The 26,242-nt window shown below is 47.0% G+C and overlaps 1 protein-coding gene across 1 annotated transcript; it reads right to left on the reverse strand.

Annotated features, from left to right (window-relative positions):
* Positions 1-26,242, reverse strand: MTX1 (metaxin 1). The gene is made up of 8 exons (XM_060255252.1): positions 25,936-26,242; positions 21,018-21,087; positions 17,521-17,600; positions 10,722-10,814; positions 7,088-7,270; positions 4,566-4,642; positions 2,168-2,322; positions 1-381 (listed from the first exon to the last, which is right to left on the reverse strand). Exons 1-8 carry the CDS (start codon positions 26,014-26,016, stop codon positions 161-163), a joined length of 960 nt encoding a protein of 319 aa, XP_060111235.1. The 5' UTR covers positions 26,017-26,242; the 3' UTR covers positions 1-160.

Below are 26,242 nucleotides of genomic sequence, written 5' to 3' on the forward strand. Positions count from 1 at the left end.
TGCAGAGGATTCACATGGATTTATTGGTCTCAGCTCCCCCCCTTCCCCTGATTCTGTAATGGATACGTGGAAAAAGTCTGAGGAGAGGGGTGAACCAGGGCTGGCCAGGTACAAAACAGTCTGTGGAAAGATGACGGCACCCATCTTCCGCCTGTGTGGGTCATTCCTCTTCCTCCTCTTCTTCTTCCTCCAGGGCGACGGCGCGAGGCCGGAACTGGCTCGGCACCTGCCTCTGGACAGAGATGATGCCACTGAGGAAAGCGTAACCGATCATGGCTGCCAGGCCCACCAGCACGGACAGGATCTGGTTCCGGCGTTTGTAGGGGTCCTCCTCCGCCTCGTCGCCGGTGGCTGCCTTGGGAACCACGGGTGGGGGGTCACCTGAACGTTAGAAGAGCCCAAGCAAGACAACACGAGAGGATCATGGAAACGATTATCAAAGGCAAAAAACAAACCCATGATAAACCACAAAGAATGATATTTTTTTTCAACCATGCGCACTACTTGATATTCTCAATAACGCAGTTCTGGCTGGCTTGGTGTCAGGGCGTGTGGCCTCATATGCGAATGTGTTTCTGCGGGCGTGTTTCTGGTTTTTTGTAGAAACAATCATGATGTCAGAGGGTGATGTCAGAGGGTGTGGCCTAATAAGCAAATGAATTCCTGCTGGGCTTTTTCTACACAAAAAAGGCCTGTGTGAAACAATGGTGATGTCAGGGGGTGTGACCTAATATGCAAATGAATTCCTGCTGGATTTTTTTCCTACCCAAAAAAAGCCCTGCGTGAAACAATGGTGATGTCAGAGGGTGTGGCCTAATATGCAAATGAGTTCCTGCTGGGCTTTTTCTGTTAAAAAAAGGCTCAAACCAAGTGAGAAATATAAACAATTAATACTACACCATCACAGTCCAAATAGAAGCAGAACACTGTAGTCATGTCCATATGTTCATTAAGTATAAAAAAACAAGAAGCTGCAAAAAAACTCCATAAAAACTACTCATACAACAGAAGCAGAGCATTAAAAAGCCTGTAAGATAAAAATCCCAATTAAAAGCCTGGGTAAGAAGATATGCTTTGGCACCGAAGAGAAAGGAGAGTAGGTGCCAGGCAAGCCTCGATGGGGAGGGCGTTCCAAATGTGAGGTGCCACCACAGAAAATGCCCTGTCTGTAGTTGCCAGCTGCCTCATCTCTGAAGGTGGGGTATGAGAGGCAGATCTTGACTGGTGGGCTAGATAGCATGGGAGGATATGGCCTGTCAGATATAGTACATGTACAGTTAAAGGATCTCAGGGACTGGGAGCCAGGCCTTTCTTTGCCAATGGAAATAGACAATGCTGAGCTAGGTGGCATAAGATGGCTTCACAAGTTTATATAAGAGGCTAATAGCTAGAGTTATGTGCAGGAACTCCTTTGCATATAAGGCCACACTCCCCTGATGTAGCCAATCCTCCTGGAGTTTACAGTAGGCCCTGTACTAAGAGCCCTGTAAGCTCTTGAAGGATTGGCTACATCAGGGTGTGTGGCCTAATATGCAAAGGAGTTCTTGCTACAAAAAAAGCCCTGGCTATGTGTATCATGAGATTCTGCAGAAACCCAGAATAAAGGGCAGGATATGATTGTGGTCACAGTTCCCCATTTTGGAGAAAGAAGCACGTTTCTAGCCCTGGCTGTGAAGATTTGCTAGAAAAAAATGCGGATCTCTGAAGCTGGCTGGAGATGTGACTAAGATCTCCAATAACCAGGGGACTGCCTCTCCCCAAAATTAGCAAAATCAGAATGAATTCTGCAAATAAGAGGAAGGTTGCAGAATTGAACAGGTTACAGAATGGGATGGCCCACTGCAGAATATCAACTGTTTATACAAATAATTGTTTGTACAAACAAAACCCTGCATGTGAGCTTTTCCCTTGTTCAAATGAGGGTTGGATCCTATGACTCTCTTCCACTAAGACTTCCCTCCAGGGAGAAACACTTTCTCTTCTGAAGACTTTTTTTTCTGAGGGAATTTTTTTTTCTTCTGATGGAGAAAAGCCTTTCTTTTCTTGAAGGAAATCCTTCTCAGTTGAAGGAAGACTCAGTGGAAGAATTCAATCTGGAACATCTGGGGATCCACAAGCCGACATTTCCCTCACCTCCCATCTCCAACACAGTGGGAACAGCCCTCACCTTCATCCCAGGGAAAGTAGAGACTCAAGATGGCCGTGCAGTAATTGCAGAGGTTGGGTAAGGTCTTCAAGTGCTGCTGGAGCTTCCCATTTGGCAGTTTGGCCTTCAAAAGCGGGGCCAGATGGCTGAAGACGAAGGCATCCAAGGAAGCTGGTCTGAAAGAGAATGGGACACCCTGAGAACTCCCAGCCCATTTGGACTGGATGGCATGGGAGGAAAGTGTGGGCTTGTGACTGTCCTCTCTGCTTCATGGGAAGGTCAAAAAGGAAACAATTGTCATCTGTGTGGAAAACAGTTGCCTACATCTTTCTTGGCCAACAAATCTTTGGCCTCCTTAAATACCTTTACCTCAGAAACAGGCTGTGGAAAGGTCAAAAAAGAAAGCATTGTCATCTGTGTGTGGAATGGTTGCCTACTTCTTTCTCAGCCTAGCAACAAATCTTTGGCCTCCTTAAATACCTTTACCTCAGAAACAGCCCCTGAAAAGTTCCATTTTATTGTATTGTGTAAAAATCCCAACCTCCTTCCAAAGAACTTGTAGGGCAGAATACTTGGGGTTTTCCCCCTACCCTTCATAACAGCCCTATGAGGCAGAACAATCTGGAAGCAAGAGTATCTGGCCTATAGCAGCCCATTTGAGTTTGATAGAGGAGCCTGATTATTCTTTTAAAGAGAGAATTCACCTCAAATACTGTAACAATGATGCATTACTAACTGCTTTCACGTTTGAAATTATTAAATAATTAAGACAAGCTGTGACCCACGTGCCATTCCACCATCTTCCAGGATGGTTTAAATTTAGTACAGGAATTTGTCTAACTATAAAAGGCATAACCTTCTTATCATTAATAGAATATCGCAACCAAGAAAAACTCTTATCTTTTAAAGAGAGAACTCACTTCAAAATACTGTAATAAGAATGTTTTATTATTTGCTCTCATGTATGACTTATGTATTTTTATTAAAATAGCTGACTTTACTAAATTTCATTTGTTGTAGGTAACTATTCATAAAATGTGAAAATTATTGATGAATTTATACTTTCCCCTTTCCCTTTTTTTCCTTCTGTACTCCCCTTTTCCTTCTGAATTTTTTTTAAACCCCTCTATTATGAGTTTAATAGAGGAGCAAGGATTTTGATTCCGGTTCTAGGTGATTTTTTTTCATAGTTGATTGCTTAAAAAGCCCCTGGGTCAAAAGCATGAGAAATAAATATTATACACGCAAGGAAAGTGAGGGTGAGTTTGTTTTCCCTTGTATCCCCTATTTCCCTTGTATCCTATCCCTTGTATCCCCTATTTTCTCTTTCCCTCCTTCTGGCAGCCCCATATCCTCTCCCCTTCCCCTGCTTCTTTCTCTCCTTCCCACCCACCAGCCAAACTACCTTTTATCTGACCCTATTTTCAGCAATATTCTTTATTTACTTCATTTCTAATACACCTTTCAGCACAGTGGGGACCCAAATCAGTTTACATCATTCTTCTGTCCTCCATTTTATCCACACAACAATGCTATAAGCTAAGTTGGGTTGACCAGCCCAAGGTCCCATAGTGAGCTTCCATGGCAAATGGGGATTCAAACTTGGGACTCCCAGATCCTAGTCCAACACTGTAACCACCGTACCACTCTGGCTATATGCAGTGGATGCAGTTGAACCGTAGCAAGTAGCCGGACCTGGGTGAGTCATGCAAGTCATGTGGTAGCAGATTTCTGGGTAGTTGCTAGGCCGTGATGAGCTCCCCCCCGCAGCCAAAATAGCTCTGGAAAGCTGACCCCATCTTGCTGGCATAAACCAAGGCTTTAAAGCTGGCAATAGTGATGTAACTGCCTAGCAACAGTCACTGAGGTGCCAGAGAGCATTTGTTCCTTAAAGATACAAGAGCTCCTTCTATTATCTGGGGGCAGGGGGTTAATCCCAGTTAAAAAGCCCCCTCAGTGTTATTTTTTTCCCTTAGATTTCATATTTTTCTGGAAACCCAGGGCTTTTCACTGGTTTGTAGAAAGATCCGTCTGGTCTAGCCACAGCCCTAATATCAGGATTTTAAGAATCCAAAGAACATAAGAGAAGCCATATTGGATCAGGCCAATGGCCCATCCAGTCCAACCCTCTGTGTCACACACTGGCCAAAAAAACCCCAGACGCTATCAGGACGTCCATCAGTAAGGCAAGGACACTAGAAGCCCTCCCACTGTGCCCCCCCCACCAAGCACCAAGACTACAGAGCATCACTACCCCAGACAGAGACAATATGCTGTGGCTAAGAGCCACTGATGGACCTCTGCTGAGAATTAGATATCTTGATGTTATGTGTCCCTTGTCACCACTATCTGCACTGCCCTCCCTTCAGCAGCAGGCCTATGCCGTCAGCTCCCGCGTGCCATTCCACCAGCTACTTACGAGTCTCCGAAAAAGAACTTCTGTCTCCCAAGGCGCTGGGACAAGAGCGTTAAGCATTCACAGGCTTCTCGGTACAACTGCAGGGCACGGAGAAAGACGCTGTGTCAAAGCCCGTGACTCTGTTCAGTTCCGTTTAATTATTAGTCATTGACCAGAACATTTTAGCCATCTAGAACAACCTTAAAAGTACGTTATAAAAAGTCTCACCAAGAATCTGCATGTTAAAATTTGATGACTTGAGGGTTATAACAGTAAAAAAAAAAGAATTTAAAAGATTATTATTTAACCCTTTAAACCATTTTAAAAAGTCACTTTGAAATTTGTTAAAAGCTTTACAGTTTGGCCAATTTGTCTCGCTTTTTGCATTCTTTTTAAACCTGGGAACAGAACCCAGCCACCTGTCTTGTTGTTTGGTGGTTCCTGTCTGACAGAAAATAATCTAATTTGAGTTTATTTGATCTGCCAAGGAGCCTTTCCAAAAGCGGGCTAATAATTTCCCTTTGGCTCGCCGTATGAAAAGAACAATTAAAAAAAAAATCTATGCTCCAGAGAATCTATTTCAGGCTGGGAACAGGAACAGAGCTTAAGTGCATAAGGAGTTCCTTTATATCTTCCCTCTACTGCCGCAGATGGCAGGGACATACTCCTAGCTAAGGAAGAGAAATAGTCTGGGGAACTGAGAATATCTGTTTGTCTTTCTATATCTAGCATTCTCTTGCTTGGGCCCGTGACTCACACCACATCGTGAAACATACACCTGAGCACACTCCGAGGGGTACATCAGTGCCCTTCCCCAAGTTTTGGGTTGGCCCTCTTTATGAAATTGGCTACAAGAGCTCTTATGAAATTGGCAACAAACATTCTAAGCACTTAATAATAATAATAACTTTTTATTTATATCCCGCCCTCCCCGCCGAGGCAGGCTCAGGGCGGCTCACAACATATAAATACAATACACAATACACACTTCAGCACCTTAAGCATCCATACAGCTCTCAGCCAACAGCTTCGGTTGAGAATCTACGTCAGTGTGTGAAAGTTGAAATCTGTCTCAAGACGGGAATAGCCTTATTTGGTATGAGCCTTATTTGGTATGGGGAGGAAGTAAAATCACTGCCATCTGGAGCTGGAGCTACTGGAATTCATAATATTAGATGAAATAGAGGGAAGTGATAAAGTTTTCCGGGGAAACATATGAAGCTGCCTTATACTGAATCAGACACTTGGTCCATCAAAGTCAGTATTGTCTTCTCAGACTGGCAGTGGCTCTCCAGGGTCTCAAGCTGAGGTTTCTTTATTATTATTATTATTAAATTTTATTTGTATCCCGCCCTCCCCGCCTAGGCAGGCTCAGGGTGGCTAACAACATTCAATAAAACATTATACAAAATACAATGGTTAAAACAAGCATTAAAATTATAAAACAGCATTAAAATTATACATAGTTAATTATACATAGTTTCTCACACCTATTTGCCTGGACCTTTTTTTGGAGATGCCGGGGATTGAACCTGGGACCTTCTGCTTCCCAAGTAGATGCTCTACCACTGAGCCACCGTCCCTCCCCTAAGCCTTTACAAGCCCTGGGTTTTTGAGCAGAAGGTGCTCGCCTGCATGAGAGACAGGGGTCTCTCTGCCGGTCATGCCAAGAAATTAACAACTTTTGTTGATTTCATGCTGTCTCCTGTTTGAGGCCTCAAACGTAGCCTAAATGCTCAAACTTAGAACATAGAGCATAGCTCTATTATAGACTGGAACTTAGGTTTTCATAGATTTAATTCTCATTAGAATATAAGATACGGTAAGCTTAGCTATGAGAGTCTGGGCAGAGTTCATCTGAATATTAAATGCATAAGTTTATCTGCATAAGCTCCTGACTGTTTGGGTTATTGAAGGAATAGTGAGGTGTACATAAAATAATCCAGCATCAATAAAGAAGAAGAATTGCAGATTTATACCCCGCCCTTCTCTCTGAATCAGAGACTCAGAGTGGCTTACAATCTCCTATATCAGCAGTGGCCCACGGTAGCTCTCCAGATGTTTTTTGCCTCCAACTCCCATCAGCCCCAGCCAGCATGGCCAATGGCTGGGGCTGATGGGAGTTGAAGGCAAAAAACATCTGGAGAGCTACCGTTGGCCACCCCTGTCCTATATCTTCTCCCCCCACAACAGACCCTGTGAGGTGGGCGGAGCTGAGAGAGCTCTTACAGCAGCTGTCCTTTCAAGGACAACTCCTACAAGAGCTATGGCTGACCGAAGGCCATTCCAGCAGGTGCAAGTGGAGGAGTGGGGAATCAAACCCGGTTCTCCCAGATAAGAGTCCACGCACTTAACCACTACACCAAACTGGCTCTCTGCAGAGTTGGGGCTGGGGAGGACAATATCCTGCTCTGTATGGGCAGTAGGGAGCTGATTGGCCCTCATCAGAGTCCATCTTTCCTGTAAATTACCTGCCCCTACCAGGGCTTTTTTTTGTCGCAGGAGCTCCTTTGCAAGTGAAGATCCTCAATGACTGCCCTCACCTCCTTCTCCAGCAGCTCCTCGTTCTCCAGGCAGTTTTCTCCGTAGATCATCTGCAGCCGCTCCAGCTGCCGCTTGTGCATACGGACCGGCAGGAAGAAGTTCAACGGGAAGGGGATGGCCTTGGCGTACCACTTCCGAGTGTGCTCCACATAGTTTTTGGCATCCACCCAGAATGTGTGGATCTGGAAGAGCGAAGCATGGCATCAGCAGCTCCCATACGGGCTGATTTTGCTGTCCTCAGCCAGGGTCATATATATCCCAAGGCTACGAACGTGTCCGGAATTTGGCATCAATGCAGAAGCTTAGCTTCTGCAATTCATGGCTCCATCCGTCAATGGTGGTGGTGGTGGTGGAGGAAGGTGCTTTCAAGCTACAGGCAACTTCTGGGGACCCCATAGGGCAGTGGTGACGAATCTATGGCACGGGTGCCAGAGGTGGCACTCAGAGCCCTCTTTGTGGGCATGCACGCTCCCTTGCCACCCCCCCCCCGCAGGAGGCTTGGCTCGCCCCCCTGCCTTCCCTTCCCCCCCCGAAGCTGCAATGCAGCCGCGCTCTGTGGCCCCCTTCTCCTCAGAGGTGCGCCGAGTCGCACTGCGCCGAAGCTGCACCCTACCGCCTTTGATGCCCATGCCTTTGATGCACCCTACCGCCTTTGATGCTCTTTGAAGCCCACGTGGGAGAAGGCTTACAAGATAATGCATGGGATGGAGAAAGCAGAGAAAGAAGTACTTTTCTCCCTTTCTCACAGTACAAGAACTCGTGGGCATTCGATGAAATTGCTGAGCAGACAGGTTAAAACGGATAAAAGGAAGTACTTCTTCACCCAAAGGGTGATTAACATGTGGAATTCACTGCCACAGGAGGTGGTGGCGGCCACAAGCATGGCCACCTTCAAGAGGGGTTTAGATAAAAATATGGAGTAGAGGTCCATCAGTGGCTATTAGCCACAGTGTGTGTGTATGTATAAATTTTTTTGCCACTGTGTGACACAGAGTGTTGGACTGGATGGTCCATTGGCCTGATCCAACATGGCTTCTCTTCTGTTCTTATGGCCACTGTGTGACACAGAGTGTTGGACTCGATGGGCCATTGGGCTGATCCAACATGGCTTCTCTTATGTTCTTATGGCCACTGTGTGACACAGAGTGTTGGACTGGATGGGCCATTGGCCTGATCCAACATGGCTTCTCTCATGTTCTTATGGCCACTGTGTGACACAGGGTGTTGGACTGGATGGGCCATTGGCCTGATCCAACATGGCTTCTCTCATGTTCTTATGGCCACTGTGTGACACAGGGTGTTGGACTGGATGGGCCATTGGCCTGATCCAACATGGCTTCTCTCATGTTCTTATGGCCACTGTGTGACACAGGGTGTTGGACTGGATGGGCCATTGGCCTGATCCAACATGGCTTCTCTTATGTTCTTATGGCCACTGTGTGACACAGAGTGTTGGACTGGATGGGCCACTGGCCTGATCCAACATGGCTTCTCTTATGTTCTTATGTTCGCTGCCCCTCACTTCTGGCTTCAAAGAGTTAGAAGGCGCGCCGGCAGCACCGAAGCTGGTAGGGTCCAGCTTTGGTGCAGCGCGGCACACCTCTTAGGAGGAGGGGGGCCACAGAGCACAGCTGCATTGCAGCTCCGGGGAAGGAGGGAAGGTGGGGGCATAGGGTCTGCGGGGGGGGGGAGCCAAGCCCCATGCATGGGGGGGGGGGGCAGGGAGCATGCATGCCCACAGAGAGGGCTCTGAGTGGCTTGGTTTGGAGAGGGATTTAAAGAAACAAATGCCTTCTCCAAGCTGGCCCATCCCTACATCCTTCGATAGTGAATTCCACATTTTAACTGCTCTCTGTGTAAAGTAGTGTTCCCTTTTGTCTCCCCTGAACCTACTGCCCGTCAGCTTCACTGGATGCCCTGGAGTTCTAGTATTTTGGGAGAAAAAGTCCCCTTTGTCCACTCTCTCTACCGCATGTGTTATTTTATAAACCTCTATCATGTTTCCCCTTAGTTATCTCTTTTCTGAACTGAAAGTCCTGAACTCTTCAGCCTTTCCTCATAAAAAGGCTTCTCACTGCCTGCCTCCGCGCAGAGACCCTGGACTTTCTTGGTGGCCTCCTCTCCAAGTACTAACTGGGGCCGACAAGATCAAGCTAGCCTGGGCCCAGGGCCAGCTTGTCCCCTAGGCAAACAAAACAGTTGCCAAGGGTGCCGGCACAATGGGGCGCCAAATTCAGCCTCCCCTCCCCACCCAGGCAAACGCCTAATTTGCCCACTCCCCAGCCTCCTCATTTTTATTTACTTATTTCCATAGATTTATAAGCCGCCCTTCCCCCAGTGGGCTCAGGGCGGCTTCCAACACAATAAAACAATCAAACCAATTTAAAACAATTAAAACAGGTAAAACCGATTAAAATTAAGACAAGCCATAGCTCACATTAGGCAAGGCAGTGTAGATGGTATAAACGGAGCGATTAGGCATACTTGTCCCAACCTAGGGGTTCCAATTCCAGCTATATTAGTTTCAGCATCGTGCAGTGCAATCGGGGCAGGGGGGCCCGATTGAATAATAGGACGCCCGGCCACCTCAGCCATAGGCCCGGTGGAACAGCTCTGTCTTACAAGCCCTCCGGAATGGTGATAAATCCTGGAGGGCCCGAACTTCCACCGGGATCTCCTTTATCTTCCTCCCCCCGCGACAGACACCCTGTGAGGTAGGTCTGTCGACTTGATATTTTGCGTTTCGCAAACCAGCTTCATCCAAGAGCCGTCCTGTTTGAATAACATGCAACACTTTCGTTTGCAAAACGTTGCCTATCAAGTCGACAAACAAATAAAGGAAGGCACTTTGTACCTTTGGAGCCTTTATTTTGGGAGACTGGATCAACCACATATTGTGAAATTGACTGTGATTGAATTTCCAGGAGAAGTCTTTTGAATGGACCTTTTGCATTCTCCACGGAATCTTCTTGAAAATTATTGCGTAATCCATCCCCTCATGAGATATACTTCCTGTATATTTGAGGTATCTTTATAAATTATTTGGACACTTTCCACCGGCCATCGAAATAGAGGGGCACCAAAGAAGAGGTACAAGGACTCCTTGAAGAAATCCCTTGGCACCTGTCGCATCAACCATCACCAGTGGTCTGACCTAGCCTCAGATCGCAAAGCATGGAAGCACACCATCCACCAGGCTGTCTCTTCCTTTGAGAACGCACGCATAGCTGGTCTTGAGGACAAAAGGAGATTGAGGAAGAATCGCACTGCTACAGCACCAACCCCAAATCAGACTTTTCCCTGCAGCCACTGTGGCCGGACCTGCCTGTCCCGCATTGGTCTTGTCAGCCACCAGCGAGCCTGCAGCAGACGTGGACTACTGCACCCTTCTTAAATCTTCGTTCGCGAAGTCAAGCCGAGAGAGAGAGAGATTTGGACACTTTATTCCATTATTGTTGATTCATTTCGTGTTTGCACAGTGGTTTTGCTTTGATCTATTCACTGTGTAGCCACTTTTGTTTCTTGTCCGAGGGTGCCAGAAGGGCTAGGGCCGGTCCTGCCTGGGCCACCCAGTTCAGTCCCACCCCCTCTGAACCCACAGAACCTCCTCCTGCTCTGACCTGGGGGACTCACCAACACAGGCAGCAGCTTCTTCTGCAGCAGAGACACAAAGGCAAGCGTGTCGGCTCCCTGCCGAGCTGAGAGGTCGTAATCGGCGTTGAATTTCTGTGAAGCCAGAAGGAGAGCGGTCAGGGTTGGGATGAAGACAGCCGCTCCGCCCCCAGCTAAGTCTTTGTGCTCAGAAAAAGCATCTGAGAAGCCAACACAGAGGTGTCAAACTCATTTCTTACGAGGGAAGAAGAAGAAGAAGATATTGGATTTATATCACACCCTCCACTCCGAAGAGTCTCACCTCCTTTACCTTCCTCCCCCACAACAGACACCCTGTGAGGTGGGTGGGGCTGAAGAGGGCTCTCACGGCAGCTGCCCTTTCAAGGACAACCTCTGCCAGAGCTGTTGCTGACCCAAGGCCATTCCAGCAGGTGCAAGTGGAGGAATGGGGAATCAAACCCGGTTCTCCCAGATAAGAGTGCACACTTAACCACTACACCAAACTGGCTCTGACATCAATGTCACTTTGTCAGGTGGGCCATACGTGTCATAAAATGTAAAGACCGTGACCTATGCTCCTCCTCAGCTGATCTTGGAGTCCAACTAGCTCTCCTCGCCCCTTCTGGTTGCCATCTCTGGGTTGGAAAATCCCTGGAGATCTTGGGGAAGGCCTGCATTTGGGGAAGGGAGGGACCTCAGCAGGGGGTATAATACTTCCAGTCAGGGCTTTTTTTTGTAGCAGGAACTCCTTTGCATATTAGGCCGCACCCCCCGATGTAGCCAATCCTCCAAGAGCTTACAGGGCTCTTACTACATGGCCTACTATAGGCTCCAGGATTGGCTAAAACAGAGGGATGCGGCCTAATATGCAAAGGAGTTCCTGCTACAAAAAAAGCCTTGCTTCCAGTCCACATTGGAATTGGTTCTTCCCCCAGTTGTTTACAGGATGAATAAGAGCTCTGGATGTGCCTGTTCCAGTCCCTGGGGCCATATGTTTGACACATCTGGTCTAAAATCTGTTTCAGACTACAGATCTTCGCATGCCTGAATCCCCTCTTCCCCCCCCCTCTCTCTCAATAAATCCCTGCACATAGAAAACCAGGAAATCAAGACTGCGAGACTCCCTGACATACTAAGAACATAAGAACATAAGAGAAGCCATGTTGGATCAGGCCAACGGCCCATCAAGTCCAACACTCTGTGTCACACAGTGGCAAAAAATGTTATATACACACATACACTGTGGCTAATAGCCACTGATGGACCTGTGCTCCATATTTTTATCTAAACCCCTCTTGAAGGTGGCTATACTTGTGGCCGCCACCACCTCCTGTGGCAGTGAATTCCACATGTTAATCACCCTTTGGGTGAAGAAGTACTTCCTTTTATCCATCTTAACCTGTCTGCTCAACAATTTCATCGAATGCCCACGAGTTCTTGTATTGTGAGAAAGGGAGAAAAGTACTTCTTTCTCTACTTTCTCCATTCCATGCATTATCTTGTAAACCTCTATCATGTCACCCCGCAGTCGACGTTTCTCCAAGCTAAAGAGTCCCAAGCGTTTCAACCTTTCTTCATAGGGAAAGTGCTCCAGCCCTTTAATCATTCTAGTTGCCCTTCTCTGCACCTTCTCTAAAGCTATAATATCCTTTTTGAGGTGCGGCGACCAGAACTGCACACAGTACTCCAAATGAGACCGCACCATCGATTTATACAGGGGCATTATGATACTGGCTGATTTGTTTTCAATTCCCTTCCTAATAATTCCCAGCATGGCATTGGCCTTTTTTATTGCAAACGCACACTGTCTTGACACTTTCAGTGAGTTATCTATAATGACCCCAAGATCTCTCTCTTGATCAGTCTCTGCCAGTTCACACCCCATCAACTTGTATTTGTAGCTGGGATTCTTAGCCCCAATGTGCATTACTTTGCACTTGGCCACATTGAACCGCATCTGCCACGTTGACGCCCACTCACCCAGCCTCAACAGATCCCTTTGGAGTTCCTCACAATCCTCTCTGGTTCTCACCACCCTGAACAATTTAGTGTCATCCGCAAACTTGGCCACTTCACTGCTCACTCCCAACTCTAAATCATTTATGAACAAGTTAAAGAGCATGGGACCCAGTACCGAGCCCTGTGGCACCCCACTGCTTACCGTCCTCCACTGCGAAGACTGCCCATTTATACTCACTCTCTGCTTCCTATTACTCAGCCAGTTTTTGATCCACAAGAGGACCTGTCCTTTTACTCCATGATTCTCAAGCTTTCTAAGGAGCCTTTGATGAGGAACTTTATCAAAAGCTTTCTGGAAGTCAAGGTAAACAACATCTATCGGGTCTCCTTTGTCCACATGTTTGTTCACCCCCTCAAAGAAATGCAACAGGTTAGTGAGGCAAGATCTTCCCTTGCAGAACCCATGCTGAGTCTTCCTCAATAACCCGTGTTCATCAATGTGCCTACTCATTCTGTCCTTGATAATGGTTTCTACCAACTTTCCCGGTATTGAAGTCAGACTGACTGGCCTGTAATTTCCCGGATCTCCACTGGAACCTTTTTTAAAGATGGGGGTGACATTTGCTACCTTCCAGTCCTCAGGAACGGAGGCAGATTTCAATGAAAGATTACAGATTTTTGTTAGAAGATCCACAAGTTCAACTTTGAGTTCCTTCAGAACTCTCGGATGTATGCCATCCGGACCCGGTGACTTATTAGTTTTTAATTTGTCTATCAGTTGTAGAACCTCCTCATTTGTCACCTCAATCTGACTCAGGTCTTTCAACACCCCTTCCAAAATTAGTGGTTCTGGGGCGGGCAAAAAGTTCTCGTCTTCTACAGTGAAGACGGAGGCAAAAAATTCATTTAGCTTCTCAGCCATTTCCCTATCCTCCTTCAGTAATCCTTTTACCCCATGGTCATCCAAGGGCCCCACTGCCTCCCTGGCTGGTTTCCTACTTCTAATATATTTGAAGAAAGTTTTATTGTTGGTCTTTATGTTTTTTGCAATATGCTCCTCATAGTCCCTTTTTGCCTGCCTGATCACAGTCTTGCATTTGATTTGCCACAGCCTGTGTTCCCTTTTACTAATCTCACTTGGACTGGTTTTCCACCGCTTAAAGGAGTCCTTCTTACCTTTTACAGCTTCCATTACTTCCATACTAGCTTTCTATGAGAATTCCTCTCTATGTGGAACAACTTGTCTCTAATTTTAATTGACAGGTGTTGCACTTATAAACCATGCAACTGATTTTTGGATAGGGGCATCAGCCATATGTAGCCATTGTGGTGTCAAGGTTAAGAATGCCAGTCTGGGATCTGGGAGTAGGGCTGCACACATTGGGCCGGCGGGGGGAACCTCCGCCTACGTCGCTGGCGCAATGACATCACCCGGAAGTGATGTCATCAAAATGACAGCGCATTTGTGGGGCCGCTCTAGGCATTTCTGGGGAAACTCTATGGCTTTCCTGGACGCTCTAGCCATTTGGGAGGGAAAACTCTATGGTACAATAGGTACCACGGGTACTACGGGAAGCTGGGGACTTGGCAACCCTATCTGGGAGACCCAGGTTCAAATCTCTCCTTGTGCCATAGTAGTTTGCTGAGTCTCCTTGGGCTAGTCACTCTCTCAGCTTGGCCCACCTCACAACTGGCCTACCTGTGGTGAGGGTAAAATGGAAAAGAATGGTGTGAGCCACTATGGGTCCCCATTGCAGAGAAAAGTGAGGTAGAAATTAATATAATAAGATGACCAAACAGGGCGAGGTTTGCTTAGTCTGAGGGTCAAATAGCACATTATGTTTTTGGACAAGTTGGGTTCAGGTTCTACAACTTGCTTTTCCATAGTCACACAACAAAAAAGGGGAAGGAATTGGTTTTATACCCCACCCTTCACTTGGAGTCTCAATTGCCTTCCCTTCCTCTCCCCACAGAGACAGCCAGTGAGGAAGGTGGGGCTGAGAGAGCTGTTTCAAGAACAGCTCTGAGAGAACTGGGGCTAACTGCCGCAAGGGCAACCAGCCGGTTGCACGTGGAGGAGGAGTGGGGAATCAAACCCAGTTCTTCCAGATTAGAATCTTCCTGTCTTCACCACCGCACCACAACCGGCTCTCTGAAGTCCCCAAGAACCTGACTGGACAGGAAAAAGGGTTCGGGGGGAATGGAGAAGGCACCCCCCCCCCGTCATCTCAAGCCCAACCAGCCTCCTGAGAACTTTAAAAATGCCTTTCCCCCACAACCGCTGTGTGACCGTGGGGAAAGGAAGCCAGAAAACCCAGGCTCAACTAATCAAAAGACATAATGTGCAATTTGACCCTGAAAAGACGACGACATGGGATTTATATTCCGCCCTCCACTCAAGAGTCTCAGAGTGGTTCACAATCTCCTTTCCCTTCCTCCCCCACAACAGACTCCCTGTGAGGTAGATGAAGATATTGGATTATATCCCGCCCTCCACTCCGAAGAGTCTCAGAGCGGCTCACAATCTCCTTTCCCTTCCTCCCCCACAACAGACACCCTGTGAGATAGATGAAGATATTGGATTTATATCCCGCCCTCCACTCCGAAGAGTCTCAGAGCGGCTCACAATCTCCTTTCCCTTCCTCCCCCACAACAGACACCCTGTGAGATAGATGAAGATATTGGATTTATATCCCGCCCTCCACTCCGAAGAGTCTCAGAGCGGCTCACAATCTCCTTTCCCTTCCTCCCCCACAACAGACACCCTGTGAGATAGATGAAGATATTGGATTTATATCCCGCCCTCCACTCCGAAGAGTCTCAGAGCGGCTCACAATCTCCTTTCCCTTCCTCCCCCACAACAGACACCCTGTGAGATAGATGAAGATATTGGATTTATATCCCGCCCTCCACTCCGAAGAGTCTCAGAGCGGCTCACAATCTCCTTTCCCTTCCTCCCCCACAACAGACATCCTGTGAGGTGGGTGGGGCTGAGAGGGCTCTCACAGCAGCTGCCCTTTCAAGGACAACCTCTGCCAGAGCTATGGCTGACCCAAGGCCATTCCAGCAGCTGCAGGTGGAGGAGTGGGGGAATCAAATCCGGTTCTCCCAGATAAGAGTCCGCACACTTAACCACTACACCAAACTGGCTCTCAAAAGGAGCCTATGAAGCCTGTTTCAAACTCTCTTTCTCCTCTGGGCACAGCTCAGGGGTCACCGGGGGAGTATGAAGGACGGGGGATAGTTGTGAATTTCCTGCATAGTGCAAGGGGTTGGACTAGATGGCCCTTGGGATCCCTTCCAGCTCTACATTTCATGCCTGGTTGGGACATTACTATAGACTGAAGACATCCTGATTTCAACAGTGATATCAGAATCCGGCAAAATAACAAACTGGGATTTGTTTCTCGCTTACAAACTGGAATTCCCAAACCCCGGTTTTATCCTGGCATGTAAGCAAGAAACAAATGGTATGATCTCCCTTTCACCCAGTTTCACAGCTGGCAGTGGTTTGTTGTAACCAAGGAAGTCTTCAAACTATGAAACCTCATGCCAGGGAAAAGCATGGTTTGTACATCCTCTAGAATTCAGCTGTCACAAAGCTAGCCAAACTATGGCTCAGGAGCCACATGTGGCTCTTTCACATATATTGTGCGGCTCTTGAAGCCCCCATTGCCCCGTCAGCCAGCTTGGAGAAGGCATGTGTCTTCTTAAATCACTTCTCCAAGTCAAGCCAGCCAGCAGCTTGGAGAATGGATTTAAAGTTGCTTTCTTTCCACCTCCCCTTCTCCTCCATCTTCCTTCCTTCCTCCATCTTGCAGCTCTCAAACATCCGACATTCACTTTTTGTGGCTCTCTGACATTTAGTCTATATGGCTCTTACATTAAGTAAGTTTGGCCACTCCTGAGCTTTCAGAATGGATACTGACATTTTCCTTTCAGAAGGTAGCCAAGTTGGTCTGCACTGGAACAGCTGGATCAAGTCTAGTAGAACCTAACATAAGAACATAAGAGAAGCCATGTTGGATCAGGCCAACGGCCCATCAAGTCCAACACTCTGTGTCACACAGTGGCAAAAAAATTTTTATATACACACATACACTGTGGCTAATAGCCACTGATGGACCTGTGCTCCATATTTTTATCTAAACCCCTCTTGAAGGTAGCTATACTTGTGGCCGTCACCACCTCCTGTGGCAGTGAATTCCACATGTTAATCACCCTTTGGGTGAAGAAGTACTTCCTTTTATCCGTTTTAACCTGTCTGCTCAGCAATTTCATCGAATGCCCACGAGTTCTTGTATTGTGAGAAAGGGAGAAAAGTACTTCTTTCTCTACTTTCTCCATCCCATGCATTATCTTGTAAACCTCTATCATGTCACCCCGCAGTCGACGTTTCTCAAGCTAAAGAGTCCCAAGCGTTTTAACCTTTCTTCATAGGGAAAGTGTTCCAACCCTTGAATCATTCTAGTTGTCCTTTTCTGAACTTTCTCCAATGCTATATCCTTTTTGAGGTGCGGCGACCAGAACTGCACACAGTACTCCAAATGAGACCGCACCATCGATTTATACAGGGGCATTATGATACTGGCTTAGGGACTGATGCTCATGCCCTGAAAACCTTGTGGTCTCTAAAGTACTACTGGACTCGAATCTAGTGGACACCGCACTGCAGTTCTTAACGCGTCATGCTTAGTTCTGTTTGCTTTTGGGTGGGGTCATGTTTTTCAATCTAGGGGGTGCTTTCCTTCTTTGGGATCTTGCTCATGAACGTTCCTTCCTCTTCTGGTGCCTAGGGGCCTTGAACCTGGAGTTATCGTCCTGGACCAGGATACAGGGGCAATTTTCCCAGATGCCTTACCTGTTTCCTGAGATGGGTAATAATCTGGTGTGTATCCGAGAGTATGCCCTCATCCTTGGTCCTCAGCGCTGGGAGAGTCCCTGGAAGTAGATACAGAAGAGGGGAGAAAGATGACATTTTCTGGAGGATGTTTTTGATGAAGGGAGATTTTCTGAATTGTTCATCCCCCATGCCCAAATTTATCTATATACAAAATCTGTATCTTGCCTTTCTGCCCTCATTAGGGCCACCGAGGTGGCTAACAGTTTAAAACACACATGATAAAAATCACATTATAACATGTAAGAACGTAAGAAGAGCCCTGCTGAATCATCTAGTCCAACATCCTGTCTCACATAGGGGCCAGCCAGTTCCTCTGGGCAGAGAGGCTGAGGCCTTCCTCGGGGAAGAACATCAGAAGAACCCTGCTGGATCAGACCAGTGAGGGTCCATCTAGTCCAGCATCCTGCCTCACACAGTGGCCTCAACCAGTTCCTCTGGAGGGCCAACAACAGGGCAAAGAGGCTGAGGCCTTCCCCTCAGAAGAGCATCAGAAGAGCCCTGCTGGATCAGACCAGTGAGGGTCCATCTAGTCCAGCATCCTGCCTCACACAGTGGCCTCAACCAGTTCCTCTGGAGGGCCAACAACTGGGCAGAGGTCGAGGCCTTCCCCTCATAAGAACGTCAGAAGAGCCCTGCTGGATTAGACCAGTGAGGGTCCATCTAGTCCAGCCTCCTGTCTCACACAGTGGCCTCAACCAGTTCCTCTGGAGGGCCAACAACTGGGCAGAGAGGCCGAGGCCTTCCCCTCATAAGAACATCAGAAGAGCCCTGCTGGATCAGACCAGTGAGGGTCCATCTAGTCCAGCATCCTGTCTCACACAGTGGCCTCAACCAGTTCCTCTGGAGGGCCAACAACTGGGCAGAGGTCGAGGCCTTCCCCTCATAAGAACGTCAGAAGAGCCCTGCTGGATTAGACCAGTGAGGGTCCATCTAGTCCAGCCTCCTGTCTCACACAGTGGCCTCAACCAGTTCCTCTGGAGGGCCAACATCAGGGCAGAGAGGCCGAGGCCTTCCCCTCATAAGAACATCAGAAGAGCCCTGCTGGATCAGACCAGTGAGGGTCCATCTAGTCCTGCATCCTGTCTCATAAAGTGGCCAGCCAGTTCCTCTGGAGGGCCAACAACAAGTTAGAGAGTCCAAGGCCTTCCCCTAACATTGCTTCCTGGCTGTGGAATTCAGAGGCTGATCACCTCTGAATATGAAGGTTCTCCTCAGCCATAATGTTTTTGGTAGAATGTTTTATTCTAAACTGCTCTGAGACCATACAGGAGAGGATGCGATATAAAAATGTTAATAAATAAACGCACCAGGGGAGATACAATGTTAACAGCAGGGTTAGGATCGTGACCAAAAAGGCACGACACCCGGACGAGGAAAATAAAGGACGGAGAAAGATTTCTTCAGTCAGCCAGCCGACAGCTTTACAAATAATAATGAGTGAACCATGGGTCCCCCCCATCTTCTGGGCATGGAGCGGGACTCACTGGGAGTGTGTGCGGGGAGGTATTTGTGAATTTCCTGCAGTGTGCAGAGGGCTGGATAAGATGACCCTGGAGGTTCCTTCGAACTCTATAATTCTATGTGGGATTAGACCCGGGCTTTCCCAGCACAGCGAATAACTTCCAGGTGGTCTTTAGAAGAGCAACAGTAGAAGAAGAGTTGTTTGTTGATACCCCACTTTCTCTACCCTAAGGAGTCTCAAAGTGACTTATGACCGTGTTCCCTTCCCCTCCCCACAACAGGCACCTTGTGGGGTCGGTGAGGCTGAGAGAGTTCTGAGAGAACTGTGACTGGTTCAAGGTCACCCAGCAGGTTTCATAGGGAGGAGTGGAGAATCAAACCCGGGTCCCCAGAATAGAGTCCGCTGCTGGCTCTCACATCTCTAACAGAAAAGTTCTCATTTTTAGGAATTAAAACCCAGTGCAGGCTGCTGATTTTAAGGCCTGCAGCTGGAATTCTGGTTCTTAGAATCAGGAATTCTCAGAAGAGGGGCTGCAAGCGAAGGCTGCCAACTTAAAACCAGCCCTGTAGCTTCAGCTCGAGAGACAGAAATGGAGTATCCCCCCCCCCCGTCTCTCTCAGAAAAACTTTTCTCCACCCCAGACATCTGTTTATAGCAAAGGAGCAAGGCCAGTTCACAAAGTTGGCAACCCCTGCTTGGAAAAAAAAGCCTCTTTTAGGGATCTGGAGCCCTCAGGGTTCTATACAGCTTTCAGCGGGACTGTAAGCAAGGCCAGATGCTCGGCGTCTGTTTCCTGTGGAGAAGGAAGCCCAGACTCTGAAGCGGCCAAGTCTGCAGAACACAGAGGGAGAACACCAGCACTTTCTCTTTAAAAAACTATTTTGGGGGTTGACACCAGGGTGAAGCGGCTCTGGTACGGAGAAGGCGCCAAGCTGGTTTGAGGCAACACATTCTAGAACTTTCTGTCCAGCCAGGCCATGCTCAGAAAAGGTTCAAGCGTCTTTGTAATGAGCCTCATAACTGAGGCCTTGGCTACCCGGTCTGCCGAGACTTGGAATGGGCAAGCGTGATAAATGCTTCGTCTGAGCCAAGATTAACCAGAGCAAAGCCCATTTTTAGCATCAAAACTCAGCCTCATAGCCCTGACCTGGATAGCCCAGGTAAGCCCAATCTTGTCAGATCTCAGAAGCTAAGCAGGACAGCCTCTGGCAAGTACTTGGAAGGGAGACCATCGTCTTGGAATATCAGAGGTGGAAGGTGGGGGGCAGGCTTTATTCAGCCACCTCCCTGAATATCCTCCAGGCCCCCAGTAGGGGCCAATCACCAGAAGATAAAAAAGACTCGGCCTTATATAAAGGAGTAATATTTGTGAAGTGCCTCTGTGGATGTGCAGAGAGCATTTCCTTTTCCACCCACTCAGCACTATCGACGTGGGACTTGGCAGTAGAGTTTCCTGGTGGGATAGTCCTCTTAAGGCAGGAGTCCTCAGCATGGTACCCACTGGCATTATCGTGCCTGCCAACACCTTCCCTGCTGCCCACGAAGTGTTTTTAGGAAGTGGGCAGGGCCAGCTGGAGCTTTTGCCCAGCTAGGCTTCTGACTGGCTACTAGATATTTGATTGGCTGTGCAGATTTTAAAAAAAATGTTGGTTTGGCATCAGCTGCCACCACAGTACAAGGATCTTCAATGTGTGACTGAAGGTAAGCTGTGGCGGCCATTTTGTGGCGGGCTCCACCACTGGCAGCAACCATTTACTTGGCAGCCATTTTGGCACTGTGCCCCACCACACTGTGTCAGAATTCCAAATGTGCTCCCAGACTAAAAAAGATTGTGAACCCCTGTCTTAAGAACAAGAAGCTTTCTTTCTTTTCAAAAGGTAAAATCTAAGAGGTTTTTTAAAACTGATGTTACCTAACGTGAATGGTACGTGTTGCCGAATTATCATCACCTTAATCCACCCCAAACACCTCCTTCTTCCCTCTGAAATGTTACCTGAGGGGCTTCGCCAGGGGTTTGTGATTTTGTGAACCTTGAGAGGCGCTCCTGTGAATCGGGCATAAGTCTGGAAAAGAAAGAGGAGAGAAAACTGAGTCGGGCTTGTAGGTCTTTGGGAGTCTTTTCCAGAATGGACACTGGAAATAACTATTGTTTTATCAATGGGATTTCCTAAGAACATAAGAGCCCTGCTGAATCATACCAATTGTCCATCTAATTCAGCATTCTGTCTCATACAGTGGCCTCAACCTATTCCTCTGAACGGATAACAACAGGGCAGGGAGGCCAAAAACTTCCCCTCATAAAAACATCAGATGAGTTAGCTCACAGTTTTTTAGCCTCCAGCTCACACATTTTTGTCTTCGCTCAGGAAAAATGGCCCCAGAGCAAACTAATTTATGCAGCGGCTCACAACTTTCATGCCAGTAGCTCACAAAGTAGAATTTTTGCTCCCAAGACTCCACAGTTTAGAGAGGGCACAATGGTAGCAGTATAAGTTCACAGCTGAACAGCAAAGAATTCAAGAAAAAAAAAATCATAATTCCAGAGGGATGTTCATCTTATGTCTGTAGCAGTAAAATAAAACAGGAGTCCAGGGGCCCCTTAGGACAACAATCATTCCAGCATAAACTTTCATGAATCGGATGCACAGAAGTTTATGCTGGGACAAAACTGCCCAACCGTTAAAGTGCCGCTGGGGAGGGGCTGTGGCTCAGTGGCAGAACCTCTCTCTTGCAATGCAGAAGGTCCCAGGTTCAATCCCCGGCATCTCCAGTTAAGAGGATCAGGTAGAAGCAGTGGTGGACGGGGTCTAAAAATATTGGTTGCCAGGAGACAAAGGGGGCCCACCCACAACTATAAGGCTATCGTTAATTTTTTATAAGAAATAAATGAAATTTTCAAAAAATACATAAGTGGAAAAAAGATACAATTAAAACTTTTGCAAAATAAGTGTGTGTGTGTGTATGTAATTACAGTGTACATATATTGCACATATTACTGGCAGTATGCAGTAGATACTAAATGTAAATACAGATTGCCTTTTCTCCAGGGGAGCTGATCTCTGCCATTTGGAGGTCAGTTGTAAAAGCGGGAGGTCCCCAGGCCTCGCCTGGAGGCTGATAAATATGGAGAGAGGCCACTCATGGACTGAGAAAATATATACAACCACGCGGTTATAGTGACCAAATAACGAAATGATGATTAATTGTAACAAGCAGGTGTACGTGATTAGGATTATTTAAGAACGCGCTCGCCTCTGTGTAGTTGCCGTGGAGCCATTGAGCGCAGTGCCTGTCTTTGAAGTTATTTTGGAAACACTTTTGTGTCCCCATGAAATTTTTATTACGCGAGTTCTCATGATATTGCTAAATGAATCGTTTCAATTGGTAATAATGGTTTATGTGTTCATTATTGTATTATTATTTTTAGTTTGCAGTCACTGAACGTTGTATGAATACCCATATTGATTTTGGTCTGAACTGGACTTTTGTGAGTATGGAATGGTCATAAGCATAATCATGTACTTGACTGCGAACATGAATATTATGAGCATGGTGTATTTATTTATGTTTTATAGAGAATTGATTTGTATGGAGCAACCCTTGCATGAAGTGTGAATGAAGCAGGAATTCCAATCGACCCCCTGCACAACGGGACTCCTAATTTTTGTTATTGTTATATTCTTACAATATTATTTCGTTATTTGGTCACTATAACCATGTGGTTGTACATATTTTCCCACCTGGAGGCTGGCAACCCTAAATACAATGTACATTTTAGTTGCATTACAGTAATGATATTGGAACTTCTATTAAATTTTCAAGCTACTAAAAGGACATTAACATTTTTAACATAATGTCTAATGTTTAAGGGGGGGGCACTTTATCAGGGGCCCACTTGCCATCGGGCAAGTTGACACCCTGGCCAGTCTGCCACTGGGTAGAAGGGGCTATGAAAGACCTCCACTGGAGATACTTGGACAGCCACTGCCAGTTTGAGCAGACAATACTGAGTTCGATGGTCTGCTTCAGTACATAGAAGCTTCATGCTTTGGTGTGGGGCTGTTGCTCATTGGTGAAGAATCTGTTTGGCATGCGGAAGGTCCCAGGTTTAATTTTTGGGATCTGCAATTAAAGAATCTGGGAGTGGGTGATGTGAAAGACCTTCACATGAGACCAGGCCTCAGATTCAGTGGTAGCTCACAGAAGCGCAGCTCCTGAACCTTTCTGAGAGTTCCACCTCCTTGTCCATTGAATAGTATGTTCAGCTGGATGAGCCCTGGATGAGCTTCACCACCTATTTTTCTACAAAATGACCCCTGCATGAGACCCTGGAGAGTCGCTGCCAGCTTGAGTTGGCAATTCTGACACTGAAGGGCAACTAGAATGACTATAGGGTTGGAACACTTTCCCTATGAAGAAAGGTTAAAACGCTTGAGGTTCTTTAGCCTGGACTGGAGAAACGTCAACTGAGGGGTGACATGATTGCAGTTTACAAGATTATGCATGGGACAGAGAAGGTAGAGAAAGAAGGACTTTTCTTCCTTTCTCACACTACGAGAACTCATGGACATTCAATGAAATTGCTGAGCAGTTCGGTTAGAACTGATAAAAGGAAGTCCTTCTTCACCCAAAGGGTGATTAACACATGGAATTCACTGTCACAGGGGGTGGTGGCAGCTACAAGCATGGCCAGCTTTAAGAGGAGACTGGAGAAACATACGGAGCAAAGGTCCATCAGTGGCTATTAGCCACAGTGTATGGTTGGTTCTCTCTGTCTGGGGCAGTGATGCTCTGTATTCTTGGTGCTTGGGGGGGCACAGTGGGAGGGCTTCTAGTGTCCTGGCCCCACTGGTGGACCTCCTGATGGCACCTGATTCTTTTGGCTACTGTGTGACAGAGTATGGAGTGGATGGGCCATTGGCCTGATCCAACACGGCTTCTCTTATGTTCTTATGATGAACTGAGGGTCTGATTCAGTATAAAGCAGCTACATCTGTGTTCATGTTTCATGGACAACTTAAAACACAAGCCAAATCTCTCAAAGAACTCAAAAACTACCTGGGAAGCTCATACCTATTGAATAAAAACAAGGGTCAGCTAAGAACTTCAAAGCAGCAGGCACCCAAGTCGGACACAAAGACAAAAAAGTACTTTCTGAACTAGAGATGTAAAATTTCCGGAAATTTCCAGAAAAAAATGCTACATTAGCACTTCTTTTTTCTTTTCCAGATTGAAAGTCATTCTGTTACTTTAGGAACATAAAATATGACTATGGACAATTTTACCTGGCATGAAATTATCACAACTAGCATATTAAAAATATAGTGTATCCAAAAAATTATTACAAACAAAATTTACTTTTTAAATTTTATTTGTAATTGTAACACATGGAGCAACAATCTCCTGAACTGTTTACTAATTTATGTGGAACAGACAAAAAACCCTTCACAAAACAATTTTTAAAAATCCAGAAGTAACAATTATTCATATTTCCTCTCCACTGTATTAAATAAAAATAAAAAACTCTTTCTCATAAAAAGAATTGAAGAGGGAGGAAGTATATAGAAGGGAGTGTAGGACCAAGTTTCAATGAATGGGCATGACCTAGGAGTTGCTTGTCCTCAGTGCACAGAAATTAGAATAATCTGATACCATTCATATCTTTTAGAAATGATTTGGAAAATATTTGAACACCTTCATCATGTTAAAATAAAACGTTCCAAAATCATTTTTTCTTTTCTTCAATTTCTCCAATTTTTCGAGAAAAAAAAAACAAAAAAGGCTTCAGTTTTCCAGGCCTTCACATCTCTACTCTGAGCACACGCAAAGTGCCTAGGTAGCCCCAGCCTTCTGATGAAGTCTGCTTAGAGCATACCAGAGCTTACATTCTGAATAAAACTTAGTTGGTCTTAAAGGTGTAACTTGTCTACTGCTTTGTTACCTGCCTACAGTTGAGGACAGACAAAGTTGGAACACTTTCCCTATGAAGAAAGGTTGAAACACTTGGGGTTCTTTAGCTTGGAGAAATGTCGACTGCGGGGTGACACGATAGAGGTTTACACGATTATGCATGGGATGGAGAAAGTAGAGAAAGAAGTACCGCACTTTTCTCCCTATCTCACAATACAAGAACTCGTGGCCATTCGATGAAATTGCTGAGCAGTCGGGTTAAAACCGATAAAAGGAAGTACTTCTTCACCCAAAGGGTGATTAACATGTGGAATTCACTGCCACAGGAGGTGGTGGCGGCTACAAGCATAGCCAGTTTCAAGAGGGGGTTAGATAAAAATATGGAGCAGAGGTCCATCAGTGGCTATTAGCCACAGTGTGTATATGTGTGTGTGTGTGTGTGTATATATATATATATATATATATATATATAATTTTTTGGGCCACTGTGTGACACAGAGTGTTGGACTAGATGGGCCATTGGTCTGATCCAACATGGCTTCTCTTATGTTCTTATATTAAACAGGCGAAGGTACTTTCTTGGCATGGAGATTAAATGCGGGGGGAGAGAGAGACGATGATTAAGAGGGCAGAAATCAGGCAGGTGAACCCGCCGTTTCAGCAACGAGACGAAGAGCGTGAGCATTCCAGGAGGGGTTATTAAGCAGGCAGGAGTCGAACCGGTGAAGCGCGTCCTACCACTAAGATTCACCCTGCTAACTCCTTTTCGGCCTCTCTTTAAGAGACGCAGCAACGAGGCCTTATAATGATGCCAGCAAACTTTTCTGGAACTGGCCGGCGGTCCACGAGCCTCATCCCAGCCCCGAGTCCCCGGGGAAAGTTGCATGGAAAGGGCCCCGAGTTCTGGGGAGCCCCCGCGCCACCTAGACTGATCTGGGGGATCGCCGCGGAGAGAAGGCGCCGCCGGCTGCCCTCGGTCGCCCCTCCCGGGTTCTGCTCACCAGCACCGTCAGGCAGTCGGGATCCACCGAGGGCAAGCCCCAGCCTGGGGCCCAGCAGTATAGCTCCATGGGCGCCGCCATTTTTCAGCCCTCCCGACCCGGAACAGCACGGGCCAGGCGACGCGCTCCACCTCGCCAAAGGCGCGCCGGCTGCGCGCAAAACTCCGCTCGCTCCCGAGCGCGGCAGGTCAGCCCGCGGGCTTTACTGGGGCTTACTCTCCGGTAGCACTGGGCACCAAAAACTGGGGCTTACTCTTCGGTGCATTGGATCCGCGAGGCGTGCTTCCTCGGAAGCAAGGCCTATTGC

Source organism: Heteronotia binoei, chromosome 1 (genome assembly GCF_032191835.1).
Source record: "Heteronotia binoei isolate CCM8104 ecotype False Entrance Well chromosome 1, APGP_CSIRO_Hbin_v1, whole genome shotgun sequence".
Classification (NCBI taxonomy): Eukaryota; Metazoa; Chordata; class Lepidosauria; order Squamata; family Gekkonidae; genus Heteronotia; species Heteronotia binoei.

Excerpts from the sequence above, each read along its gene's own strand:
- MTX1 (XM_060255252.1), bottom strand. The coding sequence starts at position 26,016 with ATGGCGGCGCCCATGGAGCTATACTGCTGGGCCCCAGGCTGGGGCTTG. Across the intron at positions 21,088-25,935 it reads CCGACTGCCTGACGGTGCTG|ACTTATGCCCGATTCACAGG; the intron begins GTGAGCAGAACC and ends TTTCTTTTCCAG. Across the intron at positions 2,323-4,565 it reads AAGTTCTTTTTCGGAGACTC|ACCAGCTTCCTTGGATGCCT; the intron begins GTAAGTAGCTGG and ends ATTCTCTTTCAG.